Source organism: Panthera leo, chromosome D4 (genome assembly GCF_018350215.1).
Source record: "Panthera leo isolate Ple1 chromosome D4, P.leo_Ple1_pat1.1, whole genome shotgun sequence".
Lineage (NCBI taxonomy): Eukaryota > Metazoa > Chordata > Mammalia > Carnivora > Felidae > Panthera > Panthera leo.
In genome coordinates, this window is record NC_056691.1 from 79,569,747 (window position 1) to 79,587,275 (window position 17,529).

Here is a 17,529-nt window from a genome sequence, read left to right on the forward strand (position 1 = left end):
AGTATTAGAAAGCCTGCACAAGAAGTACTACAATAATCTTTTCATAAAATTGCCTTGAAAGGCTAATTTATATGTAAAAAGGATGTCTTTTTAGCATTCACTTAAAATATCACTTTTAAGCCTGTCAGTTAACACTTCTAATATAATCACCTCATGAAAAACATTTTGTTTTTTTGAATTTAGCTTAACTTTATAAATGTAACTAAACACAATTGTTACTTGGAAGTTACTAGTTTAACTATAATGGAGCATGTGGAATTTTTGTAAAACATATGCAACTTATACTCCCATGGAAAACGAATACACCCAGTTTTGCTAAACTAGTAAATATCTTTGATGCACTTTCATCCAAGGTATGAATACAGTACTATAAAAGTAATCTTTTTGGCATTGTACACATATTTCTTTTGAAATTTTACTTAGATTTCTGCCATGCTTATTCTGGTCCCTTAAAATAATACCCAAATTGTATACATTATAGAACTACATGTATAGAATCACATATAGAAACATATAAGGTAGGATTATAGAGCAATACAACTTATTTTCTTGGATGACTAGAAAAGAAAGGAAAAACAGGGTTTTAAAGTTTAAATAGCAACCACCTGAAGGTGAATAAACCAACTGAAGTTTATAAACCTCTCAGCACAGGGGTGCCTGGATGGCTCAGTCCTTTAAGCTTCCAACTCTTGATTTCAGCTCAGGTCATGATCTCTGGGTTTGTGAGTTCAAGCCCTGCATCAGGGATTCTCTGTGGGATCCTCTGTCTCCCTTTTTCCCCTCTCTCTCTCAAAAATAAATAAACTTAAAAAAATTGAAAACATAATAAAGCTCTCAGCACAAAGAAAGGCCTGACCTACTTTTTCTTTTTTCAAAGTGCCCCTAGGATCTCTAGATGGCATCCCATTAAATACCATTGAGCTTTGTCAAAATACAGGATCTTCATGGGTTCCTCAAAATCATAAAAAGATGTACTCTCATTGCAGGCTGTCTAATAAACATATAGAACATGGTTCCATTCAGATTTATATGAAGAAAGGAAAATTTTTATATGTATGAAAACAAAATTTAAAAGGAGCACGCTTTTTCTTTAAAATTTTCATGGAAAGCCTAATGAATCTCATAGGGTACAGGCAAAAGTACAAATAAGACTATCTGTTAATATATGCTTTCCCCCCCTCAGGTTGTTTTGTTTTGTTCCAAGAGGGGGAATCTCGTGGCATGTTTGTTCCTAAGTGGAAAACATGATTTAAAGGAACTTAAAACAAAAAGCATAGTAAATCAACAAAGGGTTCAAAGATTTTCATGAAGTGGTTTGAAAATAGATGCTCTGTGACATATATTAAAAGACTTCCAACAACACTGACCACACACACAAAAAAGGAAAACAACAAATCTACAATAGGTACAAATTATATACATTTATTTTTTTAATAATTTTAAATAACACTCTTGTATAAATTCTTTCATATATTCAAATCATACACAAATTTAGAAATGCATCATGAAGCCTAGTACAGCATCTGTAGGAGACACGTTTTTAGAATTTGTGTTAGAATTTTAGTGACATACATAGGAGTTTAATGTTTTAGGAACATCCCCTAATAGCCCGGGCTAAGATGTAACCTATGGCAGAGTGCAAGTGCCTAGCATTAAAACTCAGCTGTGAATCACTGGGCTTTGGGCTAAGTTGGCTCAGAAGCCCTGGGCTCATGTGCTCACCACCGTCACAACTCTTGCCTGTGTGTAAGTTACGAGTAACAGGGGTTCCCAACTGCCTTTGAAAAAGCATCATTCAACCACTGCCATTTTAACGATCCATAACCTTCAGTCCATTTGACGTGATCTGATGTCTTCGGATGAATCGGTGTGTTCTTCCTGCTTTTTCCCTCGGCATGGTCACTGGCTCAGGGTTAAAGAGGAAAATTGTGCTAACTTTCATCACTCCCCACACACGCCAAACTCATGTTAGTTCCCAAGCCCCATGCCGTCAAGATCATAACGGACCAAAAGTCTTTGTGGATGAGGCCAGAAATGCTTTCCTTGCTCTAACAGGTTACGCTGGGTTGCTCTGTACTTCTCTCAACTTTTTATCAGAGAGCTTTCTTTCCTTGAGATGTGCAGATTCAACTCCTACCCACACACTTCAAAGCATAAGAACCAGGGAATGTTCATTACAAGTGGTGTTATGTTTACCATAAGTCCTACAGAAAATATAGGACCATGGTGAATGATCTGATAACCCCGTCCCGACTGAAGCTCTTAGGAAGACATTCTATTGCTTTAGTTCTCTGCCTCCAAAACAGCACGAGAAGGGCTAAACGTCCGGAAGGCACTCTCTGACCAAAATGAACTAGTGGGGTCATGAGTATTGCTTTAATGATCCGTTTTCTGGGGAATGTTAGGGCTAGAGAGTAGCCATATAATTTGACACCTCTACAAATCCTCTCCCCCAAAATCTCTCTCCTCCCACGTCACATCTGCTCTGTTCTCTCTTAAAATGCAGGTTATCCCGAAGAGTGGTAACACATTAAATCCATAGGACCTTAGTATAAATGAGCATTCGTTTCTGTCACCATTTTTCTCTATCACTGGAGAAATTCCATTCATAAGAGATATCTAGGAGCTAGCCAGTGCAGGGAGGGAGGGGACAATAAGGGAGGACAGACATATTTTACAACACTACCTAGGATTTCTGTCAGAAATACGTCAGGGCTTATGAACATGAATGAATGAAGACAAAATGATCACTTAATAGCAGTATCTGTCATTTACCAGTAAGGGTCACATTAGTCTTAATCAAAAATAAACACATTTCTAACACTTATTCAAAAGGTCTTCCAATATGATCTTTCTAGAAGACCGACGGGATCCTGGTGTGAAACGTCATAGCTCAGGGAGACCCTGCCTTCAGAGGAACGAACGTGTGCAATGCATTCCATAGTAGTTTCCTAGTCTGATTTTGCCGGTAGATCACTTCATGATTGATTTATATTCTAGAGCAAAATTATTTCCGCCAGCAAAAAGCAGGGGACGCTAAAGAATATTACTTAAAACCAGTTTTAAGACCTCAATTTTTTTTTCCACTCGGAAAAATTGAGAACCTGACATAGGAGCTGTCAGTAATTCCTTAGCGATTAATGTTCCTTGTGATTCAATGTTTGCAATGCCTTTCAGGCTCTCTTTCAAGCAACCTCTCTATGGCCAGAATCTGGACTATTTGGCTTTGGCTCTCAGACCCCGACCAACACTCACGCTTGCTCTACTGGGGTAACTTCTGTGTAACCAGTGCTTATTTCCCACCACGCTCAACCCCTCACCTTGAGGGGTGCAGTCTGGGAGACAGGCCCCCTTCCTTGGAACTGTGCAGTGCTCAGTCTGCCCGTGCGTTAGTGGGGGCTGCTGGGGAAAACACATTTCCCTCCCTGCTCACGAGGGTCAGTTCTCTTTGAGGAACCACAAAAACCGGTAGTTTTGTTTTCTTGTCGCCAACACTGGCCGCAGGCAGTCATTCTCCAGGGTCCTTTCCACAAAACCCTTCCCAGCTGTATGGCCCTGGACTGTACCTTGTACTCACGAAGTTGGAAACATTCACAGACGGGACGGTCCCTCCCAGCCTCTCTGTCCATGGCTAGCAGTTTCTACATTGGCCTAGATTTGGAAGAATATATATGTGCTTCAGAGTCAGGAGGCCCGATTCCAAGCCTGATAATGACATATTGTGCAGCCTTGAGTGAGACATTTAACCTCATCTGTAAAATGGGGACAACAACTACTTCCTCAAGGGGCTAGGGTGAGGAACGGAGGACATACGTGTGGAAATGGGCTTTGCGAACTGCAAAGGCCTATAGGAATATCCACTGATTTTTAAAATACAATGCAATGTAATGTATCCTCTCCTCTCATGAGCAATGGCCAAATATTCAGAGCACCTCAGGTTACAGAACTGGACTATCTATCTGTCCATCCTCCAGAACGTCATCTCTAAAACCTGAGAAAGCTTAGGGGTCTCCTACAGAGGGATGAACAAATTCCAGGTGTTTCTCCCGGGAAGGCAGGCAAGGTTGTCAACTTGGATGTTCTAGGTCTAATCTAACAAACCTTTGCTTCTTTTCTCGCCACCTGACAGTTTGCGGTTCCTCCTAATAAATATCTATATTTGACTTCTGGCTGCTTTTCCTGGCTTGCTGCACCCACAACCTGTCGATATCATAACAGACGAGGGCGACAGTAGGTGGCCTCGAGGGAACAACCGGGTCCAAAAGCAAGGACTAACTGTACCCACAGAACCACAGAGCTACCTCTAACGGCAAAACTGTAGCCCTGCAGGAAGATAGCAGACACCTCGCGGCCTACGGGTGACAAACTACGTTCAAATGTGGAAGGTATTTTTTCGAGTGGGGAGGAAGAATATAATAAATATTTCACAGGCATGAAAAACAGGGGATCCCAAGTGATATGATGGCTTTTCTTTTGGAACTAAAATATTTCTAATTCCTCTGGAAGACTGTCTTTTACACTTAAAAACATTTTTTTTTTCATGAGGATGTGTTCTACATTGATCTATGTAAAATATATAGACTGGCTAATGTCTAATCAGGTGAGTACTTTAGAGAGTGCAGCCTGCATCCCAGCTTAACAATCACGGCCTTAAAAATCTATTGCTTGAATGTCTAGTAAGTCAAAGAACGTGTAACTCTACTTTGAGACCGAGAAAGGGAAAGAAAGGTTGGAAACATTCAACCTCTTACAAATTTCAACAGTGTCCAAAGAGGGACCAAAAATGACTGACGTTCACCAGAGTCCCAGCTCCAGCAATATTGCCACCTATGTCATATTTTAACCAATCCCCATATGTTCTTTTTACAACGCCATTAACTGCTGTACAAATAGTTTCTAGATGATAAAATATGACATGATTTTTTTTTTTTTTACAAATAGATACAAATAACAATGTTGACCAGATATGCTACATTCACTATATACACCTTACTTCTCTAGAGGCAGGAGCAGTCCTTATTTTTAGACAATTCATCATCTACACTGAGACCCTAAGGAGGACCATCAGCTTCCTGCTACCAGATGTCACCTTCCTGTTTCCTGTTTCTACCATTAGAAGCTTATCCCGTGCTTGGATCCTATCATTGAGCAAGAATTTGGGAAGGAAAAATCAAGCTTTTCTAAAGATCCTCTTGAGACTTTTCTGCCCCTATTCTGGAAACAATCGGGATTGTTTATTGTGAGACCGCCCAGACATTAAGCTTTTCTGCAGTGATGTCTTTTAACACAGTTAAAGGAGTATCATCCCTGACCTTCCTTTAAAAAAAGGTGTTTCAGGAATGGAGATGAGGTCTTCCTGGAGTCCTCCCCCTCCACTTCCATCACCGTGTTTCCGCTGGTTTGGTGAGCACTTCCCCAGGAGTCTATTCGGAGGTCAAAGTAGATGTGGGCTGCACTGTGGGGTTCGGCCTTTCTATACTCCCATGTCGTTGGGTACAAAAATATACTTTACTACAAGTCCTTATTGACAGTGACTGCTTCGGAGCTTCATGGGGAAACTAAGAGTAATAGGCCAGTGCATTACACATTTGTACCTGAAACTTCCAGATGCACTATACGCCTCTGCTTTCTCAGCAAACTCTGCCCAGGCCTCATGTGACCCAGGAGCCGATGCTGTCTTAGTAAGCCCTGTGCTCTACCGATCCAGGGTGACAGTTCTAGCTCCTCAGGCTTTGTAGTTATGTATGGGTGTCGTCAGGGTCAGCTGCCCGTTGGGAGCCACTTCATTGCCATCATCTTCCAACAGTCCTGACACATCTGCATTGGGAATGCTGTCGTGGTAGCTGCTGAAACTGATATTGTCTTCTTTGAGCTCGATGGTCCAAAAGGGGGCATTGAGTTTCCGGTTCTGGTACTCCCGGTACATATAGACGGCCCCCACAAATCCCATCAGCAGCACCACCACAATGATGATGACTGTCAAAATGATGATGTTAAACTGGGTCCATGAAACATCAGCTAAAGCTGACGTGCTGTTTTCAGCAGAGCTTACGGAAAAGATAGTCTGCAGGGTTGTGGGGGTAAATGTACTATTTATAACAGGGGTGGGCACTGATGTGGTCAAAGAGGCATTGGAAACCAAAATGGTAGAACCTTCAGGTGTTGGAACAATAACTTCTGAAAATAAAAACAGAGAATGAAATGTAAAAGACAAAATTATCTAGTTTTGAGAAACAATAAAAGAAATACACATGGGAGTGGAAGTTGATGTGGGATGTGGACATGAGAGTCTGCTTTAAGGTAATGCAAGTTAAAAATAATTTTTAAAGAAATATAGTGAAAAGAATCAAGGTCTAGAAAGCTAGATTATGACACCCATGGCTGTTCTCCAAAATGTATAGTATTAAAATCTTGGGGAAAATCCTAATGTTGGAGCTTCCTATCCTTCTTGACTCTTGGATAGATTCATACAAATTCCTGCAAAGGCAGTAAATATCTCACTGCTGAGTCCTAAATCACTTGGTTAAAAGTGACAGGAATAAAAAGACAATCATTTGAACTAAAATAAGTACAACAAATCTGGTGGCATTTCATAAGGGCAAAATTCTCCTCAAAAGAGGCAAAAACAGAGTAAGAAAAATTGTATTTCTGGCTACTTCTGAAAAACACAATTTAAGTGTCCAAAGTTGATGTCAGGCAAGATAAAAAAAAAACAAAAAACAAAAAACAGCCTTCTTTTAATTGTATGTGTAGTAATTCTCCCGTCATGGAGATCGTGGCTATCTTATAATTAAAGTGCTAACGTGGCACAGCTCAGTAGAAATACCGCAGGCTTTGGAATCAAGTAGAACTGTGTGGCTACAGATAAGTAAGTGAATCTTTTTAACACTGAGGCTCCTCATCTGTAAAATGGGAATGATCATATCTACTTTGCGGAGTCCCTGGGGAAGGTTACGTGAGCTAGAGTTACCGCACGTAATGTTCCCAGGGCTTGGCACGTCATAGGCACTCGATAAAATGACTGCTACTGTCATTATAATTCATCGCCACAGCCAGACACATTAATCTACCCCGAGAAGAGGCATGTTTTATATTACCCAGTGAATAATAAGAAAAATCATCACAGTCCTGTCAGCTAAGTATGGACAAAGCATGCCTGCAAATGGGAAGGAGAACCGAGTGACAGGATCTCCAGGCTAGTGACAGGGTTCGGTCTCGGTCTTTGAGCCTTGATCACAACAGAATAAGGATATTAAGAAAATGGCAGAGGTGACGACACTTGCCACAGACCAACTGTCCATCAGCCTAGGATTCAGTATCTGCCAGATTATCAGAGCGTGGTTTCTAGGAGGGTGTGGTCTAGTCACTCTGTGACCCAATGAAGCCAGAATATCCGTAACTCATCCTAAATTTCTAGTCATTAATTTTTATCTAAATCTTTACTGACTTTTCCTGCAAGAAACATTTTTTGCCATACGAACGACTTCTTCTTTTAAAAATCAAAAAGAATATAATTACTATTTCCTCCATCACACATGGGAAAACTCAGGCCCAAAGTTAGGACAGATGCTACCGTGGACTCCGGTTTCTCAGCCAGAACTTCGAACCAGATTACAGGTCCCTGCTTCCAAAGACCTTTGATGGTCACTGGAAGTGATGAGAATATAGAAGCAAAGGATAAAAGACATGAGAGGACTTTTAAATTATCAACATAAAAATGAAAATAGATGAAGAGAAAATGTGGGAACCCTGCAATGCCTTTGTCGCGGGCCTCAGATTTCTGGAGTTGACTTTGGAGCATCAGGAGAGCAGCAGGAATAGAAGGAGATCCCTTTAGGCAAATACCTATCAAAATCTATTTCCAGAAAATTCCTCTCGTGGGATTGGAAGGTTTTTTTAAAGCTAAAGGTAGCTGTCCTGAAATTTTCACTGCTAGGCTTAGACACTACATTTACAACCTTAGGTGAGGTTTTACCTTTCTTGACGCAATTTCCCTCGAGGTCTCTGACATAGCCTTCCAGACAGTTCTCACACCAAAACCCAGTGGTGTTATGGAGGCAGCTGATGCATTCACCACTCTCGGGCTTGCAAACCTTTGGAGTTTTAATTGGGTCCACGTGGCCATGACATTGGCACTTGGTACAGATGCTGTCAGAATTGTAATAGCCGTTTTCACAGGTGTTGCAGTTCCGGCCTGTGTAACCGTCTTTGCACTGGACACACGTAGGCTCCAAGTCATCCAGTTCTGAGAGAGAGGGGGCAGGAACGTAACTTAGTACGGTCTTGAGCTACAGTTACAAATGCAAGACAACTGCTGTCCCCTCCCTACTATCTGCTCTCAAGCGTAAAGAGACTAAAGATCTACACCTTACTTCTTAACCCTTAATTGTCCAGCTTATTGTGAAAACGATGGGGGCCCTCCAGAGAATCTATTCAGGTAGAGGACAAAAGAAAGATGCTTACATGGGAATATGAATAATTGTAATAGCTAGGCGCTCTTACAACTTTCACATTCCTTCTTCTTTAGTCCCGACAGACAAGATAAAATAAGATTTTCACAAAAATTTCCTCCCCTCTCCCTCAAGTCTCATTTCATATTAGGTATTTGGACTTGGTTGCAAAACCCTTCCCCTACAGCACCCTACAGAACTTCATTTATCAGCACACTTCGTATCAATTGATAACTGACTGGCTGATTTTTCCTCTCGAGATGAAGATTTAGAGAAAGGCCTTACTTATGATACAGCTGCCTGTAGATGTCACTGCTGAACAAGGGCAGCGAAGACATTCTTTTGTGGCGTCAGGACTCTGATAAAATCCTTCTCTGCATTCTTCACAGTGATCCCCTTTGCTATTTTCCTGGCAGTTTAAACAAGCACCTAAAAGAAGCAAATTATTTGAAGATTTATCCCGAAAGCGCAACAACTTTAAATAAATCACATCTGCAACCAAGAGACCTTAAGACTTGGCCAGAAGAACTTATCCGACAGGAATTAACAGGGTTCGGTTTCCATCCCGTCTTTTCCTACACTGGCCAGGTCTGTAAATTCTGTGTCCCCTGCTTGACTGGAAACTCTAGGGAAAGGCTGGTACATGAGTCGAGTAGCAATAAGGCCATGTTGATTGCTGACTACATACAGAAAGCAGGTCAACTATTTTTTCAAAGAAAAAATAAAATCAATCTAAAGACCTCTTTAAAAAAGAATGACTTTTCATAGTTGGGATACTGTAATTAGAAAAGTGAACTAAAACTATATGTATGAACATGCATGACACCTTAAAAATAATGTTGGTTGAAAAAAGCAATCTGCAGAATGATAGAGAACAGGTGGAGAGTACTTACCTATCTTGTAAAATTTTAAAAACTGTACTAAGCAGTTGGATACATACATAATATTGGTAGTAAAAATCGAACGTGGACTAAGAGAGCACAGTCAAATTTTATGCTCTGTTTGTCTTTATGGAGTGAAGGAGGAAAACGGGTCTAGGGGAAAAAAACCAGAGAGGGCTCCCAACCTTATTTGTAATTTCTATTTCAAATATATAACTATATATATATATATATTACGCAAAATACCAAAATGTTAATATTTATTAATTCTAGGTGTAGGTACATGGGTATTTGCCATATTATTTTCCATACATTTTTATATTTTAAAAATTCAAGATCAAAGGAAAGACAATGAATTAATAGGGGCATCTGACTGGCTCAGTTGGTAGAGCATGTGATTCTTGATCTTAGGGTCATGAGTTTGAGCCTCATGTTGGGTGTAGAAATCACTATAAATAAATAAATAAGAATGAATGAATGAGTGAATGAATGAATGAATAAATAAATACTTTTAAAAGCTGAGCTGACAGCACAGAGCCCGAGACGAGGCTCAAACCCACAAACCGTGAGATCATGACCTGAGCCAAAGTCAGACGCCTAACCGATTGAGCCACTCAGGTTCCCCATAAATAAATACTTTAAAAAATACACAGTTGGTTAGCAGAAAAAATCAAAAGGAAAGAGGAAAGCCAAGTTATGTGTTTTGTAATACTATTCCTTTGGTACCCTATTAGAGAAGATGTTCTATAGACACTGAAGCAGCATAATGTCCGAAAACAGAAAATGGAAAAGTGTGATGCAACTTACATCTCCTTTTTTTTTCCCCAGTTTATTTATTTATTTATTTGGAGAGAGAGAGTGTGAGAGAGTGGGGGAAGGGGAGAGAGAAGGAGGGAGAGAGACTCCCAAGCAGGCTCCACACTGTCCATACAGAGCCCAACGTGAGACTCCAACTCATGCACCATGAGATCATGATGAAACCCAGAGTCAGCCACTTAACCAATGGAGCCACTCAGGCACCCCCACATCCCTTCTTCAGGAGGCCACATATACGCACAGGACCTCTTCGAACTGCTATTACAGGAGTGACAACATGTGACAGAAACCTAGGAAGACAATGAAGTTTTACCTGATACGCTAAACACAATTAAATGCTCAAGCTATTCATAAACAGTTACATTGATTTCTTTTCGTTACAAGTGAAATATTTATGAAAAAGGGGAGAGAGACTGAGGTTGCGAAATAAAATAATCTGACAACTGGGGCAAGATTTGGAAAACCAAAATAATGACAAAGGTATTAACCCACATGGCACATCTCAATTCTTAAGTGATTATGGGACAATTCCCCCAAACTTCATGAACTGACGGGGAAGACAGCTTCAAAAATTTATTATCTGAACACTGAACTTTGAACTAAATCAAATTTGCATGGAAATGTCACTTTTAATCATATAATTTTTTTTAATATTTTATTTTTAAGCGATCTACTAACTCAACACAGGGCTTGAACCCACAGCCTCATGGTCAAAAGTCACATGCTCTACCGACTGAGCCAGCCAGATGTCCCTAATCATATAATTTTTTTAAGGCCCATTAGTGTTAATGATGCTTAGCACACATATAACAAAGTAGGAGTATATCCTCATACAGTGATAAACATGTTGGGTACTGATTTCTTTCCAGATCTTATATCCTGATCCCTCTTTAGCTATGTATCTTTGTGACAATAAAAATAGCTGAAAAAAATACATATGAAGAAACTGCAGATTTTGGCCCTACAAATAAGATCATCTTAAATGTCAAAGTGTTCTGCAAGTTGGAAAAGTCAAAACCTGCATCATGTGTAATATCTGGCCATATGCTCTCCCCCTATTAAAAATGTGCAATGGAAATACTTTTTAAGAAAGCAAGTTCTGATAAAGTCCTGAACTTTAAAAATGCCTCAAAAAAGTTAATAATTCTGTAACAGAATATGGATGTTTGGGGCAAGATGTGTTCCAATAACATGCCATTTGCACATGACTAATGTGGCAAGAAAAGGTCACAGTGCTATTCTTTTTTCTTTCTTTTTTTTTTTAACATTTATTTATTTTTGAGAGACAGAGTGTGAATGGGGGAGGGGCAGAGAGAGAGGGAGACACAGAATCCGAAGCAGGCTTCAGGCTTTGAGCTGTCAGCACAGAGCCCGACACAGGGCTTGAACTCACGGACCGTGAGATCATGACCTGAGCTGAAGTTGGATGCTTAAATTACTGTGCCACCCAGGTGCCCCCACAGTGCTACTCTTATTAAAAAATGGTAAATATTTACACTATTAGTACTTTGCTTCTACAATGCTATTGGACCTACATGCTTAGTGTTTTGGGGCCTTTGACCATTTTAGATAAGGTCTCAAGCCTTTGTGCTTATCACAATATAATTGCATTCTCTTACACCCTTTATATTAGAATACAAATTTATTTAATCATACAATTCATAACAATTAAAATTTTTTTCTGGAAAAATTTATTTCTATTTGTTTTATGCCATACCCTGCAATAAGTCAATGAGGAAAAAAATAACCTTATGTGGCAAATATGTTGTCTCAAAAGGAAAGATGAAAATAAGTATAATAACAAGACTCATTACACTGCTTCAAAAATAGCATGTACCTGGAACAGTGCTACAGAGAAAGAAAATTAATAAATTAAGTACAGACAGACATAGACACAACAGAATGCTAACAAGAGCTATGGGGGCAAGGGCAATAGTCCTTTTGGGTCTTTCTCCTTTGATTTTCATGTGTCTCTGGTATGCATGTATCCCTTTTATTTTTACTGCCTTGATGTTTTTCTTTAAAAAAAAAAAAAGTTTGTGTATTTATTTTGAGAGAGAGAGAGAGAACACACATGTGCACGAGCCAGGAAGGAGCAGAAAGATAGAGAGGGAGAGAGAGAATCCCAAGCAGGCTCCACGCTATCAGCACAGAGCCGTACGTGAGGCTCAATCCCATGAACCATGAGATCATGACCTGAGCTGAAATCAAGAGTCGGATGCTTAACGGAGCCACCCGGGAGCCCCTTGTCTTTATTTTTTCCTGACTACAAAATTAACACATTATAAACTATATCACATGTGTATTTTAAAAATATTTCAAGAACTCAAGCAAGTTTAAAACATTCCATGAGAAGCTTGGAAGAAATTCTTTTATCATAAATAACCATAAATATCATAACCTTCCAAATCCATATCCAGGAGGTACTGATAGTATGAATTTGCTTTTCTAACAGCTTATAACTCCTCTCTGGGAGGCAACAGAGCATAAGAAAACTGGAGCAGTATTTAGTGTCAGACCTGAGTTCCACTCCCAGCTGAACCTCTTCCCAGTTGTGTAACCCTCCATAAAGAGCTTCTCTGAACATCACTTTTCTAAGCTGTAAAATGGGATAATTCTTGAGCTAATGATTTCATGTAATGTGAATATTACAAAGGGCAAAAAACCATTCCATAAGACAAACGTTTTCTCTTTATGCTTCAGTTTCCTCATCTATAAATTAAGAAAGCTGCACTAGATGAAATCTAAATTCCCTTTAAAATCTAAAAGCTGAGGATCTTTCTTTTAGGATAAATGATATATGAAAAATAAGCTGAAGTTTAACTTTGCTTATTATACTCTGCCTGGAACCTCCCAAAATACAACAATTCTGCCTTAAAATTCACATTCTCTTTGCTGAAAGATGGCCAAAGGAGTGGATTACCATTGAAAAAAAAAGAAAAGAAAAGAAAAAAGAAAAGGGAATGAGAGTTTCCTGAAGATGATCTCATGCTCGCTGGCTAGGCAGCAAACAAATCTGGTAAGGGTAACCAAGAAAACAACCAGTCAAAGAAAAGAATGTGGGGCTCCTTTCCAACGAAATTCAGTGACAATGCTTTGAAAACATAAATCGCCACCTGTAAAAAGCTTTGTCCTTATTTATTTTACCATTTCGTAGTTTATATACAAACGTGTCAGAAGTACGGTAATGTGCTTTGTTGTGGGAAGAAATGCCTGATCCTCTCTATAGACAGAAGGTCCACTTCCAACCTGTCCAGAAGAAAGAAGGCCAAGCCCAAGTGAACAAGGGAGACTGACAGAAGATAAGGTCAGAGAGAAAGGCAGAGGTCCAAAAATGTACAGTCATGTCAGCCCTAGAAAGAAGTTTGAATTTTATTCCAAGAGGGAGGGGAAGCCATTTGAGGATTCAAGCACGGGGATGGCATGGATCTGGTCTTACATTTTAAAAAGATCACTCTGGTTGTTACGTGGTGGGGTGAGATCTGGGGTGAGAGGGCAAGAGAGAAGGCAGAGAGATAAGATGAGATCAGAGAATGTCACGGTAGTTCAGAGAGATGACGGGGCCTTGCACAAGGATGACAATAACAAAGGTCAGAAACAGTTGTCAGGTCCATGGTGTATTCTGAATGCTGGGCTGATAGACCTTGCTGACGGATTTGATGTTTGCTGCAAGGAAAAGAAAGGAACCAAATATGACCCCCGGGCTTTTGGAGTGAGCAACTGGCTGAATGGTGTCAGTCACCAGAATGAAGCACACTAGGGGTAAGGCAGGCTTGGCTTCCAGGGTAGAGGAAAGAGTTGTTTCGGATGTCTTAGGGTTCTGATGCCAATTAAGGCATCCCAGTGAAGATGACGAGTGTACTTTTGGATCTTTGAGTGTGAAGATCGGGGGAGAAATGTAAATCTGGTCTGCGGCACCAGGTAAACGGCATTTTAAATTAAGTCTAGGGGACTGAATGAGACCAGTCAAGGAGAGTACAAATGGAGGAGGCAAACAAGGCAAGGACTGAGCCCTGAGGCACTCCAGCGCTTTTCTTGAACAAAGGAAGATCCAGCAGAGCTGACTGAGAAAGAAAAGAAAAGAGAAGAGAAGAGAAGAGAAGAGAAGAGAAGAGAAGAGAAGGAAGAGAAGAGAAGAGAAGAGAAGAGAAGAGAAGAGAAGAGAAGGAAGAGAAGAGAAGAGAAGAGAAGGAAGAGAGAAGAGAAGAGAAGAGAAGAGAAGAGAAGAGAGGAGAGGAGAGGAGAGGAGAGAAGAGAAGAGAAGAGAAGAGAAAAGAAAAGAAAAGAAAAGAAAAGAAAAGAAAAGAAAAGAAAAAGGAAAAGAAGGAACCTGTGATACCCTAAAGAGAGGACAGTTATCAAGGAGTGATGGAGTGGTCAACTCAGCCAGGCTGAGGCAAGTTGCTCACCATGAGACACTATGAATCCATGAAAGCACCTTGAAGTCTTAAAAAGTGCACCACATGGACATAAAGTTCTAGTTTAAAAAATAATAGTCCTTCCACCTCCATTTCAATGTAAATATATGCTCAATAAAGAAAATCCAGAAAATACAGGAGAGTACAAAGAAGAAAAAAAGTCATAAGAAATCTGTCATTAAGATTTTGAATACTTTTCCTTAAAATCTTTTTTTATGTATAGGAGTTTAACTTTTGCTCTTTAAATAGTCTAAATATGTGGCTATGTCATTCATGCCCCGCTTTCTTCAGTCTCTCATGTTGTTATACACAGTTCTTTTTCTTTTTTTTTTAATGTCTATTTATTTTTGAAGGGGTGGGGGGAGGGGCAGGGAGAGAGGGAGACACAGAATCTGAAGCAGGCTCCAGACTCCAAGCTGTCAGCACACAGCCCGACGCGGGGCTCGAACCCACAAACTGCAAGATCATGACCCGAGCCGAAGTCGGACCCTTAACCACTGAGCCACCCAGGTGCCCCTGTACCATTCTTTAAAACGTTTTAATGACAACTTCATAGTTGCCTTTTATTGATTGCTTATAATGGGGCAGACACTGTATTAAAGGCTCTATAAATATATTGCACCAAATCACCACAACAACCCATTAGACTGTTACTGTTATTATCCTGCACTTCTAGGAGAAAAAACAGGCTAAGTAATTTGGCCAAGGTAAAGTCAAGATTGCACTTGCTGTGCTCTTAACCACGTATTGCCAAGACAACATAATCTGCTTCATTCCTTGTTGATAGAAATGGGGTTGTCTGATTTTTTTTGGAACATAACTACCACTTTGGTAAGCATCTTTGAACACAACATCTTTTTATTAATTTAGAATTATTTCTTCAGAATAGACTTCTGGAAACAGAATTTCTGGATCAAGGAGGTATTTTTAAGACTCTTAAACACATTGTGAAACTGTTTTCCAAAATGTTTTTCCCCATTATATTTTATCACAAAAAGGTTACCTTAAAATCTGCTTCATCTAAATCACAAGGTATAGAAAAAGACTACAAAGGGGGAAAGTAAGGACAGTGAAAACATAGTAAGTGGCCACCAGAGGGCAGCCGTATCCCAGCGCTGTTGAAAAAAATCTTTGAGACAAAAGGAAAGACTGTATGTTAAGCTTGCAGTTTTAAACCAAGTATTTGCATCCCTTCACGTTGAATTCCACTTTTATTATATTTATAAACAGAGAAGCCATTTATTTCTCTTATTACTAACTGATTTTGGAAATCGCAATCATGGGAAGGATTTCTTTTGCCTTCAATTATCTCTAGCAAGGACAGGTTGGGATTTACTTGCCATTAAAGACAGGTATCTCATTGCTGCAAAGAAAACCAGACATGAGATCAGCAGTGTAGACTGCTTCCTTACTGTACAAGACCTGAGGAGAAATTTACATCAACTCAGTAGGATGGAGCATTCCTGTCGTTAACCAGGACTGAAATGTATCTTTCCTCTGCGTTTTTCCATTCATTTCTTCATTTACCCAACAAACACTTAGTACGTATACGTGCCAAGCTCCATGCTAGAGACTGTGTACAATGATGAACAAAACTAGGGTCGCCCCTACCATCAGGGAACTTACAGTGGAGTAAGTAAGCCATGCATGACTCATAATCACAAATAAACACATAATTATAGACTATAAATACTATGACAAAAAATACAAGTGCATATGACAGTGCATAACTGGGAGCCATCATTCAGCCTGGAGTGTCAGGAACCACTTTCTAATGTGGTAAACTACATGGAAGTTGGAAGGCCTGAAGGAACAATATGGTTTAATAAGGCAAAGGGCTAGCAGTGGGGTAGAGGTGTATTAGAAAGACCATTCCAGGCAGAGGTAAGATCACAAATGAGAACCTTGGAGAAAGGGAACACGGCTTGTTTTAGGAACAGAAGCCGGTATGACTGGATCACAGACAGTAGAGAAAAAGAAAAGCACGAGAGAGAACCAGTATGTAGCCAGGGACCAGATCACGTAACAGAAAAAAAAAAAAAATAATAATGATAACACCATTTCTGCTAAATCAGTTTGTTTCACCATGGACAGAGGACTAAAATGAAGAATAAACTTTCAAGGCGCCTGGGTGGCTCAGTCAGTTAAGTGTGACCTTCGGCTCAGGTCATGATCTCATGGTCTGTGAGTTCAAGCCCTGTGTCGGGCTCTGTGCTGACAGCTCACAGCCTGGAGCTTGCTTCGGATTCTGTGTCTCCCTCTCTCTCTGACCCTCCCCCATTCATGCTCTGCCTCTCTCTGTCTCAAAAATAAATAAACATTAAGAAAAAAAAATTTTTTAAAGAATAAACTTTCAATACAGGTTTTTCCAGAGTACTTTCAATTTCAAATATTCTGCAACCTTACTTTCATAAAAACACTTGTACTTGTCTGGCTGGTTTGTCCTGATTTTTCTGTTGGGGAAAAAAAGGTTTCCAAGGAAGCATTTCTAGTCCTTACATTTAGGAAAACTGACCATCGGAAGAGTTCGTTGTCTTTAGTTTTTAATAGTTTGCCTCAATGTGGTTTTCTTTGCTTTATACCACCTGGGGTTTGCAGAGCTTTCTGAATCTGTGGGCTGATGTCTTGTACCGGTTTGGAAAATTCTTGGCCATTATCTCTTCAAATCTTGCTTCTGCCCCAATCTCTTTCTCCTTTCTTTCTGAATCTCCAACTACATTTATGCCAGTCTTTTTAGCTGTGTCTCACATGTCTTCCTGCTCTGTTCTTTCCATTGTATTTTTTTCCTCTGGGCTTCAGTTGGATATTTTTAGCTGAGCTGTATTCAAGTCTACAAACCTTGTCTTCACCGTGAACAAACGTTTGTTAAACCCATGCTATGAGTTGTTCATTTCAGATGTTGTATTTTTCAGTTCTAGTTCAGTTTTGTTTTTTTTAAATAGATTCCAATTTTCTTGAAATTTG

At 39.8% G+C, this 17,529-nt stretch overlaps 1 protein-coding gene across 1 annotated transcript in view; it reads right to left on the reverse strand.

The window, feature by feature from the left end:
• Window positions 1-1,401: 1,401 nt before the first annotated feature.
• MEGF9 (multiple EGF like domains 9) overlaps window positions 1,402-17,529 on the reverse strand; it is an 89,873-nt gene continuing 73,745 nt past the window's right edge. The window contains exons 4-6 of the mRNA XM_042913763.1: window positions 8,736-8,879; window positions 7,976-8,245; window positions 1,402-6,177 (exon numbers count right to left, since the gene is read on the reverse strand). Coding sequence (XP_042769697.1) covers window positions 5,726-6,177; window positions 7,976-8,245; window positions 8,736-8,879 — 866 coding nt within the window. The 3' untranslated portion in view covers window positions 1,402-5,725. The remainder of the gene's footprint in view (window positions 6,178-7,975; window positions 8,246-8,735; window positions 8,880-17,529) is intronic.